This window comes from Plectropomus leopardus, chromosome 7, assembly GCF_008729295.1.
Source record: "Plectropomus leopardus isolate mb chromosome 7, YSFRI_Pleo_2.0, whole genome shotgun sequence".
In the NCBI taxonomy this organism is placed as follows: Eukaryota; Metazoa; Chordata; class Actinopteri; order Perciformes; family Serranidae; genus Plectropomus; species Plectropomus leopardus.
Window position 1 is genome coordinate 5,643,075 of NC_056469.1, and position 20,926 is coordinate 5,664,000.

Consider the following 20,926-nt stretch of genomic DNA (forward strand, 5'->3'; position numbering starts at 1 on the left):
TATCTTATTTATAGTATATTTGTGAAGCTAACTGCCCTAAAGCTTGTTTTCCCTGGTAAGAACTAGTTGTATAGAGCAATAACTGAGCCATAAACTTAAGAGCACCTTGAAGCAAAGCTCAGTCTTGAAACATGCTTTTTTCCTCAGTTTCTTCAAGAAACATCTTCTGCTAGAGTTTTATGGTTCTGGTTTATGCAGGTAACATTCACTGTAGGATATTCTGCCCCTCAATCATGTACTGTGTATCTGTAAACATTGCATAGGTGTGGACAATCAAGTGGTGGAAGGTTAACTTTATTTCCTCTTTTTGGGCTGCCAATTGACAGATTTTAAATTAGTGTATATTAGGGTTGCAACAGTATGAAATTTTTATGGTACAATGGCCATCACAGAAAATTTTCAGCTTCATGGTGTCATGGAAACAGAGCTGTTATCAGTATCAGTCAGAATGACCCTTAAAGAAATGAAATGGAAAGTTAAGTTTTGGTTGAAAAGACCTTAAATATTGGGGCGCCTGGTGGCTCAGTGGATAGAGCGGGCACCCCATGTAAAGGCTGTGACCTAGCTGCAGCGGCTGCAGGTTGGACTCTGGCCTCGGCCCTTTGCTGTATGTCATCCCCTCTCTCTCTCCCCCTTTCACACTTGTGGTATCCTAGTAATTAAAGGCAAAAACGCCCAAAAAATATCTTAAAAAACAAAAAACAAACATTAATTTACTATAATTTAAACTTGGAACCATTTTTAAACAGAAGTAAGTGTAAAAAGTCTTCCTTTTAAAAATAACTAAAATAAAGGTCAGATTCTTAGACCAGTAGCATTTTGTTTTCAGTATTGTAGATAACCAACTGTACATGGTATGATAACTGTCAACTTTCATATCATGGTATCACTTAAAACCAATACATTGCTGCAACTTTTATTAAACCTAATAACCTAATATTATTAGGGACCTGATGAGTAGAAATTTATAGCCACCACTTTCAATTGATCTATTATTTTGTCATCCTCATAATCTATACTGTAATTTATTACCATTATGTTGGTCTTTACATACAACATCTATAGCTTGTGTGCTTTTCCAGGGAGAGGGGTTGGTCCTCAGTTGCACTGCCTGCCCTGTCAAAGGTTTTCTGGGGCAGTTTTTCTTTATATGAATTGGTCTCATGTGAGAGACTGAGCTAGGCTATACAAATAAAAATGACTTGATTATTTGCTCAGCAGATTTCTAATGAAGACTACTGATCATTAACTCATTGTAAGACAATGATTATTGTGATTTATGAGCATTAGAGGTAACCCTCGAGAGTTGTCAGTGTTTGGATGTTCAGGGCCTCCCCAGGTTTGGCAGCATGTTGTCCAGACCTGTGAGTTCTACGACAGAAAGGTCATTAGCCCAGCATGGCGACCTGACCTGTGCTCTCCGTGTGTTTGTTAGGACAAGTAGGACCTCCCTCTCCTGCTCTATGGTAAACACAGCTGCAGGGCTAGGTTGTGGTGGCCTGGCCACATCAAGGTACTGTAATTGATTATAACAAGCATCAATGCATCTTGGATGATCAGTATATATATTATTTTACGCTTTTAAGTAGGGTGTTGGTTTGATTGGTCAGACTAACTCCTGAGGAGAATGGTAGTTTGAGTGGTTTTTGAGTGGTGGTGGTGTATATCTATAGATCTTGTAAAGCCACAAACTTTAAGTCATCTCTCAATTCCATAGAGAATAATAAAATACTGTAAAATACTAACTAAAATACTCACAAACTCAGTACAGTTTGCATGTCTTTTGCCAGCAATTGCTGCTGCAAAGTGAGCTTTCATTTGCTGCTCATTCAAATTTGCAATGGACTGTTTGCTAAGCCCTGCCCCCATTAGTAATGTGGCTATGCCTGTCAAGCTATTTATTTTAGCACTAATCCAGTTTACAGTGATAACACAGGCAATTCATTGCAGTAGTTGTTGTGAAACAATGGCTGTTTGATTTTTAAACTGAAGGTGCTAGTAGATTTAATCAGCTGTAGCTAGCTAGCCAATAAACATTAGTACTGTGAGGGGTTGAGTTGATTCAAACTCTGGTTGACTTGATTCTAAGTGATTTGTTTGAAATTGATAAGCCAATAAGGGCCCTAATTATGAATTTGATGGCTATTGATATCTCAACAAAATGCTATTTCCTGTGAATGTGGAATGCCCAAGGGATGACGCTTTTCTGTAGGCTGACGCAGAAGTAAGCTTTACCCTGGCATCCTTGTCAAAAAGCCTATGGGATTTTTCCGGTGGATTTTGCTACCAAAATCTTTTGTACGCCACTCATTGCTAGCTATAATTAGTGTTGTAGCTTAGCAAATCTGTGCAATTTGCCAAATTCTATCTAAACTCAGCCACTTCAGGTGTGATTGGAATTTGAGTTAGCGGTTGAGTGATATTGGTTTTTCAGGGCTGATACTGATACCGATCATTGGCAGTTAATGACATAGATAACTTGATATTGGAACAGATGTGCATTTGCAATAAAAATTTAAAATATAAAATTTTAATATATAAAATATGGAATATAACTAACTCTCTCTCAAAAATTTGTTTAAATGCCTTTGGCAAATTTTTAATCAAAACTGAAACAACATCATATACAGCAAGTTCCTAGCAACTTTTATTATAAAGTCAAGTTAAATTTAAATAAAAAGATGAATAAATAAAAATGGCTCCCTGAGGTTTGAGAAGTAGAAGTTCCTCCCATGCAGACACTTTCTTATCACTTTTTAATTAATTAATTAAACTGGCGATCATTAAAATCAAGGGCTGATACAGACAATCAGCAAAATGCCAAATATCTGCTCCAATAATTGGTCAGGCCGATAATCTCCTGACCCCGAATTTGAGTGGCTTTATTTCACTCCATATCAGTCTGTTAAAATGTGTCCTGATCGACCAGAAGCTGATTGTGACGATCAGCATTGGATATCTCCACTTGTAAAGCTTAACTACTGCAAGTACGTAGTAAGCTACCCAGCTTACATTTGGCCAGACAAAAACACTGTCGAATTCGTACACTTCTGCTTATACATTTCTGGTTTTGAAAGGCAAAAAATGACACCACCCTCTAAGTCTTGCACACCAGGATATTGAGAAATCTAAAGCTCAACAGGCCTGCTATGTCCATTTCTGTTTGCTAAGCTATGATTGTATAGACTGTGTTCAAGGGAGGGGTATGAGAATGAATAAATGTTTCATAAATGATGTAATGTTAACTAAGGCCTTTTTAGAAGACTCATTTTTGGATGCAAAAGACATTCTCTTAAATTGTAAGCATAAACCCAGTGTGGTCACAATTGATGTTTACAGCCCTTACTAAGTGTCCAAAATTAACCTTTTTTACTCAGCATCTAAGGGGATTGATAGATGAAGAAATCCACTGGAAAAGCATTTTTTTATATCACATATAAATTTGTTTTAGTAGCTTTCATTGAGACAATAACACATTAGAGGCCAGAGAAAACTTTTAAGAAAATTATTTTAATACAAGCAGTTAATGAGTGAAATGATCAGTATTGAGTGAGAGCAGCCGCAAAACAAAAACCCAAAAAACCCACTGTTAAAATTACAATTTTTTATGCTCAATTAATTAGGGCTGCACCTTATTTTTTATCGATTAATCTATCGATTATTTTTCTGATTAATCCATTAATCTCAATTATTTTTTTTTATTGGTCTAACTATAATTTATTTATTACTCGATTAATATAACAACAAATTTACCAAAAATAATGTGTTAAAACTTGTCATACACCGCAGGGCATTATTCCCCAACAAAAAATAGCCCAGTCTTAACTGGTAATCTGTGTTTTACAGTCTGATATAAAGTCTCTCCAAAATAAAATTAATGCAAGAGCTTGTTCCGCTCAAGTAAAAGGGATGTAGTGCATCTACATTTAGCAATCCAACAGCCACATAAATAAAACAATGTAATGTCTAATTTAATGTCAGTTTTATGAGGAGTAACAAAACAGTTACTCTTTGTTACAGCAACAAACCTCAAATCTAGAAGTCCAACAAACGGTAAAATTAGTGCAATTTGAATAACACTATAACTTTCTCAGAAACAGAAATAATTATAACTTGTACATTCTTTCTGTATCAAAATAGTCCAGCCTTAACTGAGCCCTTAAGGCATATCGCTGCCTGCTGACATGAGTGCTGTATTTTCATATTTATAAGAACAGATTCCACTCATTTATGAAGTTATACAAGCTCCTGCACAGCTGAAAACCCCGTCCTGTAAATGTTTCAAAATAAAATGCATTGTATCAGCAGCTGATGGCATTCTCTCCACAGAGACACAGTCAGATATCTTTTGTTTTGAAAGGGAAGCAAGGAATTTGAGGTAAAGAGAGAGACTTTAAACTAGTATAAAATAGTATAAAATGGCGACCGTTTCTCTAGATGTGCTGTAGCTGACGCGCAGCTCAGACGCGCCTGACAGGCGCTGCTCAGGCAGGCAGTGTGTACGCTCTAACTTGATAACATGAGTGCTGAAACAAAAAATAACACGCTTGACTCTGCTCACGCTCTCATTACGTGTGCTGTGTGAAACGGTGTGATGCGTTGACGCACGTTACGTGAATCGACGTATTTACGTAATCGATTACGACGACGCGTCGCTCCAGCCCTACAATTAATACATGACAACATGTCACACACTCATTTATTTGTGGCAGGACGCCAAAATTAAAACATTTAGCACCACAAAAAGAATTTCTTGCGCCATTGAAATATAATTACTGTGCAGTTATTTGTAGCACGACACTCTTGCAGCACTGAGCATACTGTTGTGACAGACGGAGAATCAGAACACTAGGCACAGTGAAAGTGAAAATTAAGTGTTCGTTGTGCTTGATCTGTCTCTTATCTCATGCGTTGATCGGATCAGCTCTGTCTAGATCAACTGATGAGTTTTCCACGCCCATCCTTTATCTCAGTTGTCAGGTACTGCCACACATAGATTCCGAGTCTGTGGGAAATGCTGCAAAATGTTTTCAAAGTCATTGAGTAATTGTGTGAAATAACTGGGATGACAATATTGACCAAAATGTGTGATTATGATTTTTTGCCATAATTGAGCAACCACATAATACACAGTTACTGCTAATATAACAAGAGATATTGGGGAAAGAAAAATGATTTCCTTCCCCCAATATCAAAAACGGTTTGGCAAAGATCCTACTCGCAAAGATTCTACTGAATGACAAATATCAATCGGCTGCTGGTATATACAGTATTGTCTTCGATTTGTGTTTGTTTGTGTTTTGTCTCTTTCTTCAGTGTTGCCAAGGGAAATACACAGCATAATCCCAATTTACCAGTTCATCCCTTTCTGTTTCACACCCTCTCCCTGCTTTTAGCTCTCTCATCTGAGCTGAAATGCCAGGATGCTTACCTCATTTCCTCCTCTCTTGAGTGAAGTGTGGGAGGAAAGAGGGGAAGTCTGGGAGGAGGGGGGCAGCTGGAGACTGTGCTGGCTTTGTTGGGGTTGGAAACTTTTCCTGTTCTTCTCCCCGTCGGCCTGCCTTGCCTCTCTTTGTACATTCAACAATGCTTTCCCTGTTCACACTGCTGTTGTGGTTGTTGTTCGCACCATTTTAAATCCTTTGTATCTTGTAGGGTCAAATTCAAAACAAAATGCGTGACCAATAGGCCAATAGGCTTAGATGTCTCTTCTATTTGAGCCACTATATGTTGTGTGTAATCCCCTCTCCCTGAATGTCTTCTCTGAACACATTAGTACAAGGTTAAACCTGTCATTTAAATACAGCCATTGACCACACCCCCAGTATTCATCTTGCTGCACACTTTGGTGAAACGGGAGGGACACTGTTTGACTTTCATCTCACATCAGTCAATAGCTGCTCAGCTTGCCTGGCAGGAGGTGGCTCTGTGTCTGTTCATGATGCAGTGGAAGCCTCACTAATGCATTGACTGTCCCCAGCCCCATAGAAGCCCAGGAATGTGCATAGAGGCAGCATTACACAGGAGACAGACAGGCCAGGAATGTAGCTGGAGTGATACTGACTGGCTGAATACACTGGCTCAGCTGCTACATGTTTCACTGTTCACATTTGTCTGTGTGAGCCTGTCTCATTCCTATAGCCTGCCATCACTGTTGTCCCTCTGTCTCTCTGTCAGTACCTGTCCATCTTCCAGTCCTTTAAACCTATTGTGTTTCTGTTTGCCACACGGTGTATATCCTTGTGTATCTACGTCATTGTTTTATTTGGGCCTCTCCCATACATGTCCCAACTATGTGAAATATGATAACTCATTTCACATTGTGCTACTGCCAGTTAGGGAACCAACTGGCTATTGTTCTGATGACAATCAAGCCTCTGGGATTAATGGCCAATATTTTCGGGATTCCGGTGTAGCCAGCATATGCAATGGATATCCAGGCCAAGACTTCCTCTTCCATGCGCCAGTCATGGATTACTAATCTCTATTAGCATATTTGTTTTCCATACAAAGTTATAAAGTTTAAAGGGGCTCCATGGGACGTCCAGTGTGACAGCGGCATTCACGTAATATAATAAAGTAAACAAGCTAACTCCACTAACGATTGGTCGTAAATTTGCAGCGTTTTTTGCTGACACTATATAAATCAAACAAAAGCCAGAGACTGTATTGGATTAAGTTGCTGTGAGCTGTAAATTCATCACACTTTATTCCTAACCCCCATTATGCCTTGCATGAATTATGAGTGTGACTTCCAATGCTGAGCCAGAAGTTGGTGTTTTCCAATAGTTGCAATACCGAACGGTATGCTCATGTTCTTTCCTGGAGCTATTGTAAAATGAAACATGTGGAAAACACAATCTGTTCCACCTCAGACGCTATAATGTGATTTTAGCTCCGCTGTCTCTGACTGCTGTCTCAAAGCCTTGACTGTTTACCTTTTAACCGAGCATGTTAGGTGTTAGCCTACCTTGCTATGCTAACATAATGGAGCTAAACAGACACTAGTATATTCAGCAAACATCTGAAATAATTCCATATTGTTTCAAGCTCCTTGTAGGTGAATAAAGTACATTATGTTTTCACAGGTAATGCTCCACTCGTCTGCCTTAATGACACAGTTTATGCATTTTTACGACCTCTGATTTATTAAATCAGAGTTTTACTGAGTGAGACTTAACACCAGTTATATCAGTTATATAACACAGTTAAATAAATAACTTTAAATATTCATTGTATATGAGAGAAGTACGGTAAATTGTAAGCCTAATAATGTAAGCCTACATTCTCAGCCTAGATGACTAATTTAAGGTCTGCAGTTTATTTTATAACAGGAAGTTTTCTATAAAAGATTTTTTAAAAATGTATAGCTTCTAAGGGACAGACGGGGATATCATATGCTAACATTTAGTGAGATCCGTAATTCTAAATGTCATTCTCTTTTCTCTCTCTACTTCTCCATTCTTGAAACTCATTCAAAAATTATATCAGATGTTTTTTCAAGCATGTGAAAACGTAGTGCATGCATTAGAGCATGAAAATATGGAACAAATCACATCCCGTTTTCCCGTTCAGGTCGCTTGTTTAACACTGTTGTTCAAGCTAAACATTTAGATTAGCCTGATTGTTGGTAACATTACAGTAGTGGACAGAACAACAGGTAACAGAGCTCTGCAAGGACATGCTGTATTTGCTGAATTTAAGGCTTTATTAAAGAACTGCCATTGGCAGTTAGCCACCAAGTTAGTATCCATAGAAAGTCAAGCAATGAACTACTTCCGCTATCACACTGGAAGTTATACCCATAATCATTTCTACAGTAGCAACCTTAGGAATAAGGTGGATAAGCAGGAGGTCTCTCTTTTCTCCTCCTTTGTGCTGCAGCCTGCATGTTCGCAGCTCTCTGTTCCAAAGAGTAGTGTGAAAGTCAAGAGCACTCACTCCGCAGCAAAATCTGGGGACCAAAACGTCCCCAAAATTACACTGCACAGCAGGCTGACTAGTTAAAAAACCCAAAACCTATTGCTTGACTTCAAGTAGTTGAATTCGACTGAGAGTCTCTGACTGATGATTTGAGTATCTGACTTTCAAGGGGCATATAAATGTGATAGCATTTCAACCTCTTTTGCTCTCCACACAGACTTCTTACCTGGGTGTGATTGTACGGCACTACTTGAAATACAAACCGAAACCAGAACACGTCTGATTTCCAAATCTTGTTCAGTTGCCTGAAGATTCTGCATTCATATGCATGTTTCTGTTAATAGAGATTGTACCACTGAATGACCATGTCAGTAGCTGTTAGAGGCCTCACAGTCTGTTTATAGGTGGTTTCCTCTGCTCCACTCATACGTAACCCTACTCACACGCTGCTTACCGCTTATAGAAACACAGCTCACCATTAAGTCTGTTCTGGCTAAGTTTAGACCAAGTAGAATAGAAGCTCTAATTATCAACTGAGTGGAATGACGGGCATTTTCCCGCACTGCTGAGTCACACAGGGTGGTCCTCCTGTCTTTGCTGTTTGACTATCAAGGCGCTGATTTACCTTCCTTGTCCTGGGAAAAGACTAGGATATAGAGATGTTTGCCCTTTGTAATTTCTCTTTAGTTTAGAGTTGATCTGACCAGGCTGATGTTTAACCAGTGTGTCAACATGGTTGGAACTCAGTGAGAACTTCAAAAGGTTCTCTAACTCATTATTTCTGTTGTTGGTTTGGTGGTTTTATGTGTTTTAGTAGGGTATTATATTTGTATATGTATGGGTTTCGAAATGATTGTGTAAGATGTTCTTTTTATGTAGAGAGAACAACTTCTTTTTTTGTGACTCTTTCACTCTTGTTAGTTCAGAAACAGTCATAGAAAAAATGAACTGCTGTGCAAAGGCTGTTGTACAAGTAAATACTATAGCTACACACGTCTTTTGAATTTCTGATGTATGTAAATCATCATTTGAAGTACACGTACGTATATACAAACTATTAGGAAATGTGTAAATAGTATTGATTTGAGACAATATGTTGTGCAAAACCAAAGATAAATAAAACTAAATAATAATACATAATGAATGGGTTTTAAATCTCCCCACTACTTGGGCAAACTGTCTAACTATCCAAATATGCCATACTACTAACTGTTTTGTCTCAGACCACATATTGCACTAATCAATAATGTCAACATAATAACACATCAACAGGTTTCCAAATGGCATTATGTCAGGCACACTGTATCCTGCACTTGCATCACTGTCATTCATTGTTTGATCTAAACCTTGGACCACATGTTAAGCTGACTGAGGCAGTATCTTTTTTTTTATTTGACCATATTTTTCTATATTCATGGAGGTAAAATGGAGAGAGATTAATTATAGGGAAAATCTGTATTACAGATAATCCGTGTTGCGTAAAAGTGGAGTATACCATGGTTCTCAGCTTGTGTGTAAGGAAAGTTGTACTCTCCCAGGCTGCAACAGGTCAGCTGAGGTCAGTACTGGATCTGTTCTCTCTCTGGAATGCCCAGTGAACTCCATCCCTGAGGAGAGCTCTGGCACGTCTACCAGTGCTCATCTTCCTATCTGCTTTCTTAGTTTGTTTTTGTGTATACAGAAATTTTCACTGCACTCTAATCAACGTTTTTCTATATTGCTCAACTGTGCTGTACCCAGGTTCTTTCAAGGATGGTATTTATGGATGTACAACATGATAGACTACCCTCAATCACCCCTTGGTGGCTGGTTGCAATTTATACATCCTCCATATTAGTGAATAGGATGTGGGCCAAACTAAAAAATCAAAGTATACAACAAAGTAATTTTCCCAAAAAGGACTTTTGTTGTTTTAGATGGTTTTTATTACCCTGATATAGGGCTGGGTGACATGGCTTTAAAATAATATTACACTATTTTTACACTATATTGCGATACAAGATATATATCACAGTATTTTGAAATCTCTTAACTACTGTAAACTACTGAAATACATAATTAATAAATGAACTGCAGTAGCTACTGCCATGGAATTAAGTTACACAAACTACTGTTATAATGTTGAATAAAGTCAAAGTTAAATAAAATGCTGTTATAGTAAAGCTTAAGTATTTTTATAATTAAATAAATCAAAGCAGAACCATGGTGCTTTTATTTTGAAGGACATGGCTAATTTTGGGACAGAAGTGTTGATGTTTTTACTGTGGACTTGAAGCGTCTAGTCAACAGTCAGATGTTAGCTTTTGCAGAAAGTTAAACTATAACTGCGGCATGAGGATTCATCCACTGCAAACTACAACAAACTAACAGCTTTTCAGTTTATGTGTTGCAGAGATTACCAAGTTACCAAGTTGTACACATTTTCCTGAAACATTTTGTTTTAATCAGTTATATTATGCTAAAAAGGGGGTGTAATGTCACAATTAACGGCTGCGTCTGACTGGGTGCCCTGTAACTCACCAAGTAGTGCAGGTGCCCCATGTCCTTGTTGCAGTGGCTGCAGGTTCGATTCCAAGCCATGGCCCTTTGCTGCACGTCTTCCTCTCTCTCTCCTCCTTTCATGCTATACCTGTCTTATCAAATAAAGGCAAAAAAAGCTTAAAAAATAATAGTAATTATAAAAAAGATCAAAGACACAGCTTGCGATGGGGTCAGAAGGGTGCAGGGACTAGGCTGAGCAATTTAAAAGTGTTGCTTTTGCACACAAGAGGTGTTTTGTGTCTCTGTTGTTGACATATTATTCATATGGGAGTGCTATCACGCACTACACTATTTTATGGTAGCAACTTTTGACTGTTTTGGAAACTTGGTAAATGCTGGCAAATATCCTGTTAATAAAAAAAGAACTTGCGCCTATAAATATGGGTAGCGTTTACAATGAAGCAGCTCTTTTTTTCTTTTTTTTTTTTAAGACAGTTAACAAAGGGCTTTTTATGGGGCAATTGTGATCTCACCTAGACCTGAGATGAGAGCAAGAATTTGACTGTTTTTCCACAGCACAAATGTTTTCCTCCATAAAACCTCATGTGGTTCTCACTAATCGGTTTTGGACAGTTGTTTACAACAGCCAAAGACAGATTGTCAAACGTGGGTGCTTTGTCTTATGTTGAGTTGTAAACAAAATCCTTGAATTGATATTTGAAAGGTGTGTTGGTGAGAGAAGTAAACCTGGAGGGTGTGTTACACACTTGGCAAAGGCCTACTGTCTGTATGTACATGTTCACATGCATATTTTACTGTGTGCAATGGGTGAATAGCAGATGTTTATCCTCAAAAGCTAGGTTTGATTATTAGCTGCAGGGCTTTAGTTCATTTTCATATTATTTTTAATGTAACAATGTTATGATTATTTTCTTCATATTTTCCTTTTCAGTGTTTATAAGACGTTTTAGATTAAAGATAAACAGTGTTATTGAGTTAAGTGTTTCAACCTTTAAAGCCATTGTTTTTCTACTTTTTTCATGGTCTGGTTCGGCGTTACTCCACCTTTGGGGTGTGAATGTGAGTGGACAAGCACTGACCATGCTATATGTTGGCATCATCCAGATGTGCTGATCACTGGCTCACGAAAAAAGCAGTGTTGTAGCATAAGAGATACCTTGTGGTTTTATAACAAGACAGATTGCCTTTTGGGAAAGTGTTTGTTCGGTGTTCATTGAACAGTGTAATACAAACATGTTTTATATTTAAAAACGTTTATCAAAGTATACCAGTGGACAAAATACTACCTCCCAAACAGGATGATTTGGTCTTTGACACTTGCACAATTGTCTGTTCAAAATGAATAAAAAGAAACTTGCCAAACTTGCACTGAACCATGACTCCTAAACCATGACTTCTATGTACTGCTAAACCCTGAACATTGGCATTTTATCACCTGGTGTCGGTCCAGGTCCAAGTAAAATTTTCAATTACAGAGCCTTGATCTCAACATCAACATTGCTATAATCTGTCAAAACATGTACAGTGAGAACTGAGCCCAAGCCTTCCCTCTTGACTTGCTCAAAGCCCAAAAAGTATGTTATTTTGTCCTTTGCTCACAGCTTCATTAATGAGCCAAAACCTAGGAGTTACAAACCATAATTTCTTGTTTAAGAGGTTTATGGAATGTTAAATTAATGAGAATACTCTATTTTCTTTCCATTGTGTTTCTGTCCATTCTTCACCTTCTTTTTTTAAATTTTTTTTTTATTCTAAATTTTTGCTGGCTTCTCCTTTAAAATTGACACTTAATCCATAAGAGGAAGTGCACTGTAGCTGTGTGGGAGCTAACAATTCCTAACTGTTCCTTCGGCATCTTTTCCCCATTTCCCGCTCCCTCCATCATTATTCATCCCTCCAAATAGGTTTTTTATATCTTACTCTTACATCTTTTTTGCTTTCCTTTTCCTTTTTCTCTTCCCCCTCTTTCTGCTTTCACTCTTTCTGCCTGTTTCTGAGCTCTCTCCCCCAGTTCCAGGCAGATTTGGATTGTGTTGATGTACTTAAATCGGCACACTCCATGAGAAAAGCCTTTACTGCTGACCACAGCCCGCAGCCAGTGAGCTGACATAGGTGTTTCATTTTGCAAGTAGGACCTGGCCAGGGCCTTTAGATGAGACAGCTGGGCTAGTCTACCTGCATCATCAGCCCTCTCATCAGACACACACACACACACACACACACACACACACACACACACACACAAAGAGCTGTCTGCTCAGCAGCGATAAGCCTGGACAGTCACTTCTTGGCTGATTTAGATGCGTTGGTAGCCTTGTGGCAGACATCAAGGTCATGATAAAGCACTTGACCTGCAATCGTCTTTTCACGGTTGAATGAAAACTATTAGCCTTTCACACTCTGTTTACTACACGCTGTACCCCTATAGCTCACTCACAGTACAATGCACTCGACAGCAGTACTATTTGGCTGCAGCCTTGCTTGTGGATGAACGGAAAAGGCTGAAGGGGGTTTTCCACTAGATATTTGTACATTTTTCTTGCTGTTCTGTTCTTTTCTGTTTTTGCAACATCAGTGCTTTTTTGTGAAAAATGTTAACAGCTGTGACACACTATGACTTTTCTGTTAAAGGTTGTTCTTTACAGTCCAGCGTATCTGTTTCTAGCCTCTTTTACAGCAGTATCATGTTGCTCCAGTATGTGATTTTAGATAGCATACCAGCATTACAGATTAAAATTAAGTGTGATGAGCGTAACATGTAACACAACAGCATCTGCATCTAGTGTGATACAAAAAACACCTGTTAGCAGCGCTTTATAAACAATAATAATACCATAACATGGCAATAATATAATTTACTTTCTCTGTTTTATGGTGGCTGATCTCATTCTCTGCTCGGAGGTGAAGGAAGTTTTCCAAATTTGTGGACATTTTCCAGCCACTAGTACATCGTAACACGCGCCCTGTCCATGATCACGTCCTGGCGGCTGTCTTGTTTTCAGAGACATTGTGTTGGTACTGTTCCTACCTCTGATGCTGCCTTAAAGGCGAGACAACGCTGTCCCCTGCATCCTGAGATTATGCCTTTTGGGCTACTTGCTGTGACCTACACGATCCTTACCTGTAAATGAAATGTCTGTCCATGAAGCCAATATTGTCAATTGTTTTTGTCTATTTGGTGGACCCCTGATTTATTCAGTGTGTTGCTCCCCTCTTTCATGTACATTGGTGAATATTGTTAATGTCCTATAGAGGACGTTATAAAATAAAACAGAGGAATCAGATTTTGCTCTATGAAAGATATGATGGCCTCTGGTCTGATTTTTATTTCTTATGTGCGAGGAAAACTTTTTGTACATCTGGGTAAAACCTTCTGGTGTATATTTTCTGTATGTGTGTTTTTCTCAACATGTACTGTTTTAAACTTGGGTTGCAAGCACTTTCCTTAATCGATTATTAGTAAAATAAACAAGTGTTTAATTGATTAATTTTTTTTTTAAGACAGAAAAACTTTGCTTATTTGAAACAATACAAAAATTGTTTTTATCTCTAGCAAAGCTCACTGCAACATCCTGCACATGCATCCCGTATAGCCTATTGACTGATCAAATAAATTTCTTGCATATTCTTACAACCGATTACTCGATTGTCAATTTATTGTTACCATCCCTATTTTAAACAGTTAAAACGTGTATTTGTAAAAGGGGCCACTTTGTGCAAACTTTTAACCATAGCACCAAATTATACGATGTACGTGAAAACAAGTGTTTAAATGTATGTGACAACATCACAAGGAATGCTTGAAACATTGAGTTTACTGTGTGTATATGGAGACATCATTCGTGATTCCCATGCTTCTTTCCATATGTGCGTGAGACATGAAGAGCAGCCCTGCCCACCACATCAGAGTTTCTCTTTTCTGAACATGCTCAAAGCAAGGGGAGCCTTGATACAGGGAGGAGGATCACCGTCTCTTGTTGGTGACTGAGAAAGAGAGACAGGGGGGAAGTTGTGGGAAGAAAGAGCAGCATGTGTTTTAGAAAAGCATAGAAGTGTGGCGCTGCTATAGTCAGAAGTTTGGTTGCAGCTGTAGAGGTGCTGTGCTCAGTGCTGCTTTTGATCTTTTGCTACAGTGGTGCAGACTGACAGAATGTGGATGTTGTTTTACTGCAGTTGCAGTTAGGGCTTATAAAGTATGCACATGTACAGTATGTGTGAGAGAGCCTTCTCTGCAGGCCCCTCCAGCCTGTGTGAGTAGATTATGTGTGTGTGTGTGTGTGTGTGTGTGTGTGTGTGTCTCCCTTGGCACCACTCTGTGTGTGTTTCCACAGCATGGTTCATTGCCAAGGTGTAACCAAAGACACAGATAAACACAACATACATACACATCCAGGGATGGACACCCAGTGAGTGAGCTGGACCTCAGTAGCAACACTCCTAAAATAACAGACATTCTTTCTCCACCTCCCTCATCACCACTCCCAGAAATACAAAGCACAACACAGATGTAGAAACACACAAAGTACAGCCAGAGCTGAAGCAAACTGTGGTACAAACTAGGGCTATACCGAAACCATAATTATGCCAGTCAAATCAGATTTGGCCATTCAAAATGAATATTCAATGATTCGTTTTATTTCCCATGCAATGTTTGAAAGTAAACAAGTTAGAGGTGCTAAGGACAGGTTGTTAATGTGCAACAACATTTTTCGCTGACACTAGATAAAAAAAAGAAGCCAAATACTGTATTGTATTAAGTTGCTGTGAGCTGTAAATGAACTACTTCTACACATAAGATCCCTCCTCCTCCGTGCCACTGCTTGCATGTTCACAGCTCCCATTACCAAAGAGCTGCGTGAAAGACCACTTACTTTGCAGCAAAATCTGGGGGCCGAAATGTCCCCAAATGTACATAAAAAAAGGACTGGTGGACCTAAAGCATCTCATTTGACTGAGGGTCTCCGACTGATGATTCGAATATCCGACTTTCAAGGAGGAGCCCTAGTACAAACCTCTACTTTAACCCTGTCAACCATCTCCAGAAATTTGCTTCTGTCATGCTATGACTGGTTTTCAGTGTTGTTCTCAGGCCCGTGTGTAGATGATCTTCCTCAGATATTGTACACATTGTATACTCCCCCTTCCTTCAAGACACATTTCTCAAAGCAAATCTCAAGATGTGGGCAGTCCAGGACACTGAATTACTTGCTTATTTCAGATTGTAATTCTAAATCCAGACTATTATTTCTCAACAGCTGGACCTGGTCTGTTCATGTGATCTGTAGCAATACTGCGATGTAATGACTAGCCTAACACAGTTTCTTGGAAAGCAATTTAAGAAAGGGCTGATCATCAAATTACAGTGTATGATACAGATCAAATATGGGTCAAGATTACATAGATTTTCCAGACGGCTCAGTTGATTATAGCTCCATGTGAGTTGACTTTATGCAGACAAAGCAGTCAGTAATGTTTGTTCAACTGTAGAGTAACCAGCTTGATTTGTTTTGTGCATTTTAAACAGTTGATGCAAAAAGTGATAGCATTATTGAAACATAACAATATTCATATCCTCCAAAATCTGGTATTGGTTTGGGCTGCAGCTTCTTTTGCCTCTACAGCTGTGCACTATTTAAGTTAACAGTCTCCCTCTGTCTCTCTCTCTTTGGCTCTTTGTTTCTCTCACCCTCTCAAATGTGTGAAATTCTCAAGTGGACAGAACACTCATCAGATTGGCTCAAAAGCCATCTGTGCTGACTCTATCATTTTGTGGAGTGACTGCACACACAAACACACACAGACATGCAGATTACGGAGAAGTAATTATTAATGTTTTACCATACAGGAAATTGTGAAATTTACCAGATCTAACTGTCGAAGTTCCGCTGAATTTCAGATGCAAATTCTTTAATGAGTACAACATATTAAACCAGATCCTAACTGTGAATTATTACTTAATTTTCTGCTGTTTCACTGTTTTATTTAGCTTTACAACAGCAGGTTTAGAAAATACGATATAAACATATTGCAGAGCTCTATTTACAATGATTGTGATTTTCGACCATTCTTCTGGATTTTTTTCATTTTGCTCTGCTGATTCATGTCAGGCTGTATCTGTCTAGTTTTATTTATGTCCCTTAAATGTCCTTATGTCACCTGGAAAAAATTACATAATAAAAATGTTGTTTGTTTAGACTGGTTAGGGTTTTACTTAATGTGATCCACTTGTGCAACTGCCTTTGCAAATATGATTGCATAGTAGTTGCTGTCTGAATTGCTGCTGCATCTGAAACCGTTCTACCAAGGCAAAGCCTTGCGCTGTTCAGCCGAGCATTATCTCACACTTCTGCCTGTTTGCCATTATCAGCAGAGGACAGTCGGGGCCCAGGCCTTGTCACTGTTGATCTCACAGACGCATCAGAGTGCTGTCTCTCTGCGTCATTACTGTCCAAGGTTTTCAACCTTCTGTCCTCACTTCACAGCTCTGTGACTGACGCACTGATCAGCTATGCAAAGCTGCACTCTGCCAGCTGTGATACTGACTGAGCAAAATGTCAAGAACCAAATACATAGGAATACTGCAGTGTTTATTGAATAAGCATTGGAGTATTGGAAGGCCGCATCTGGGGAATTACGCATGGAATTAGCAGCAACAGTAAAGTGCCATCATATTTAGTTTAGATCTTACACTATAATTAATTTCTGACAGTATGACAATGATTTCTCAGGACAGGTTTTATCAAGTCACAATTAAGATGAGCTTTATAGTCTTTACAAAATGCTCAGAATTAACTTTACACCCACATTATTTTTTATTTACAGCACTATTGTCACTGAACACAGAGTATGCCGTCCTTCACATGGACATCTTGAGGAAATGTTTGTCAAATCAGCTCAGGAAGAAAATCTAGACAAAATAATCTAAATTCGTGGTCCACTAACTAGATTTTTCAGCGTTTCTGATCACCTAACAGGGTCTTCATTGGTGGATGGAGATGGCTTTTTGAACCATGACCTTAGTATGGAACATTAATTATACACAGTATGTTGGTGACAGTTTGTAATGTGAGAAAGTAATAGCACTTTGTTACAATACTTGAGATGAAGATTTGTGACAGGTAACTGCAAACACTCCACTGCAGTGTGTCAGCCCTAGAGCTCAAAGGTTTTCTTTAAGTCCTTTAGGTCGTAAAGAAGACCTCTTTTTTTTTTCAAGTGTAACGTACACCCTTTTTAAGGTGGTGTACATATTAAGAGGAAATAGACTTCATAACTCTCAGAATACTGATAGCTTCCTTTTTTTTATTCCCGGCATTTACTTGTTTTACTTTCAATACTTTATTAAATATAAGATGATTAAAACTACTTCTTATACTTAAGTAAAGTAAATTCTAGATTCTCCAAGACTTTAACTGAAGTAATATTCTAACCGGTGACTTTTAAGTTCTACCAAAGGCATTTTCTGGTAAGATATCTGTACTTTTGCTCAAGTTTGGCTTTTAGGTACTTCATCCACCACTGGCTGGTGATGATTACAAACTAGACCTGTGGTTTCACTTTATTGTGATACCGAGAATCGGATTGAAACCAACATTATCTCGACTAAGGTAGTTGTGGACCCTTTATGAATCGCACTGTCCTCCAGCATAATGGATATGCTGGGACACTACTAGTAGTTTGCTGTGGAGCAATATTTCTTAAAGGCTGTCCCTGCTTGTACTTTGTGCATGTAGTTGCAACATGTACGTGTGTGAGCCACAATGCAGTCCTGCCAGAAGTTCCATGCTTTTCCTCTGACTGACAGTTTGTGGTGGTTACCTAAAAAGAAAGGAAGCACTGTGCCAGCAAAGGCAGGGGAGAAGAAAACTGCAGCCTTGTAAACATGAATGTAAACAATGATACTTTCAAATTTATTTTAAAAAAATGCTTTCAAATTTTGTAAGAAATCAAATGAGTTCACTGTGGCTGTGGAAGCTATGCAGAAAGGAATATGAAAAATGTTCCTCCTCCTTTAGAACTGCAGAATGTGATTTGATTTATGGCGTAGGTTTGATGAAATAAAATTCTAAAGCTGCTGCTGTCCAAAAATATTGATTTTGTGTTTTTTAGTTTTTACACTGTGATTTATTGCTTTGAGTTTGTAAGGATGTGAGAGAATGAAAAATTACTTTCTGTTCCGCTGCATTCTCTCTGTGACTGAGTAGTTACTAGAATTAAATATTAACATAATGAAATCTCTCCTTTCCTCTTGTCTCTCCCACTGCTCTTTTTTCCTCTCTTGCCTTTCCTTCTATTTTCGTCCTTTGCTCTCTGCAGGTTCTGTTGCATCAGTTTCGCAGTAGGTGACCCCCACCCCTCCGCCAAAATCCGGCTGTTAGATGTGACCACGAGGTTGATCAGGAGAAGCCACCATGTCTTAAACACAGAGGGGCCCTCTGGAGCCCTGTCCCCCCATCCTGGACCACCCTCCCCCTCCCCCATCCACCACCTTACCCCTTCTCCCAGCCCCATCCCACTCCCAGACCTCCCTGCTCATGTGCGGGACAGGCTACCCAGCCAGGGCTCCCCGCTGGCACACCCCTCCCCTCCCTCTGTAGAGATGAGCCTGCAGAAGCACCAGCAGTTAGGTGGTGGCAGTGGTGGGGTGATGGGCTCCGACCGGGACCTTCAGTCCACTGCTTCCTCCATCTCCCTGCCCTCTGTGAAGAAGGCCCCTAAAAAGAGGCGCCTCTCCTTGGCCTCTCTTTTTCGCCGAAGAGGTCGGGAGTCCAAATCAGGGCGCCAGCGGTCCCGGGAGCTCCAACACCCTGGACCTGGAGGGCTCGGAGGAGTGGATGGCATCGCCAGCATCGAGAGCATCCACTCTGAGATGTGTAATGACAAGAACACTGCCTTCTTCTCCGTGGCTGGGACCGGAGCTGCCTCTGCTGCTGCTGCCTCCACCTCATCTGCCTCAGGGCCTTCCTCCTCTACCACCTCCTCCTCCTCCTCTAAGGTGGGGGGTGGGGTGGGAGGAGAGCTACTGGAGTGCCCGCTGTGCCTTCTGCGCCACTCCAGGGAGAGCTTCCCTGACATCATGACCTGTCACCACCGTTCCTGTATCGATTGCCTACGCCAGTACCTGCGCATTGAGATCTCAGAGTCGCGTGTCAACATCAGCTGCCCCGAGTGCTCAGAGCGCTTCAACCCGCACGACATCCGCATGATCCTGGGTGACCGGGCACTCATGGAGAAATACGAGGAATTCATGTTGAGGAGGTGGCTCGTGGCTGACCCTGACTGCCGCTGGTGCCCTGCGCCGGACTGTGGGTAAGAAGTGAATTTAAATGAACAACACATGAACACAGCCACAATGACTTACACTCTGATGCAGCTCGCACTGATCCTGTCATATAAAGCCATGAAAACAGCATGTAATGTTTTTCTCTAGAATGTGTTTTCCTGCAGATATGTGCCTGTATGTGCAGGGTAGCACGGGATGACCTGTGTAGGAAGTGAAATGTGGTGTGGATGATAGAGTGGGGTACGCGTTTTCCAAGGAAACTGTATTTGCTTGTACTATAAGGTGAAGTAAAGTGTCACTGGAAGAGAAAATGAAAACATACAATACAGCACAACAGCTAAAGAATCAGTCAGTGACAGAACAGAGTTAAAAGAGACAGAGAGAGAGAGAGAGAGAGAGAGAGACCTTGTCTAGCAACTGTCACTCTGTGTCCCCTCACTAAATTGCGACATTTTCCCAGGTCTGTGAACACAGTGCCAGCTGAACTCTTCATGAGTTCTTTTTTTTCCTCAGCAGCACTTTATGGAGTTTGAGTTGCAGGGTGAATAATTTATCTGTTGATTGGGTCATAGCTGATCAGATTAGATCTATGGATGAGAGTAGCAGCTGCTACAGAGCTGGGGGATGCAAACTTTTAGACCCGGCACAGTTAACAGCTAAGTTTCACTGCAACTGCAACTGACATTTTGCTGCTCTGTCTCCCAGAGCACACCCTGCTCTGAGAGTGCGGTGCAATGCATAACCAAATGGTATATTCCAATAGCTCCTCTAATGAACGCTCCAGCTGGAAAAATATCATTTTCGTGGCGGAGATGATTTGATCTTGAGGAACTGTCACATATTGATGAAAGAGAACAGTTCTTGTTGCCTTTGTGCTACTTAAAATTGCGATTCTCAGGGATATATTTAGTAAGAAACCAATTTTTTAAAACCATTTTTTCACAGCAAAAGGAGATGGCAGAGGAGAAGAAGATGCACAGAATGGGCAGACTGGGAAGGAGGACTAGAAAACAGAATTCCATATTTTAACCAAATTTCTCTCTCCTCTTTGACCCTAACCCTAACCTTTGTCTCACCCTCTCAGCCTGTCTATCTCTCTTCCATCAGTCACCTTTGTGCCACATGTCTGTCATTGTCTGCTTTTCTTCTTGTTTCCTTTTCTTTCTGTGGACATATTTTGCCAACGAGATAGCATCACAACCATGCAAGATGCAGTCA

The 20,926-nt window shown here is 39.8% G+C and overlaps 1 protein-coding gene across 1 annotated transcript in view; it reads left to right on the forward strand.

Moving 5' to 3' along the window:
• rnf19a (ring finger protein 19A, RBR E3 ubiquitin protein ligase) overlaps positions 1–20,926 on the forward strand; it is a 38,978-nt gene that overhangs the window by 1,967 nt on the left and 16,085 nt on the right. The window contains exon 2 of the mRNA XM_042489826.1: positions 18,742–19,734. Within this exon, the coding sequence (XP_042345760.1) occupies positions 19,025–19,734 (710 nt within the window). The 5' untranslated portion in view covers positions 18,742–19,024. The remainder of the gene's footprint in view (positions 1–18,741; positions 19,735–20,926) is intronic.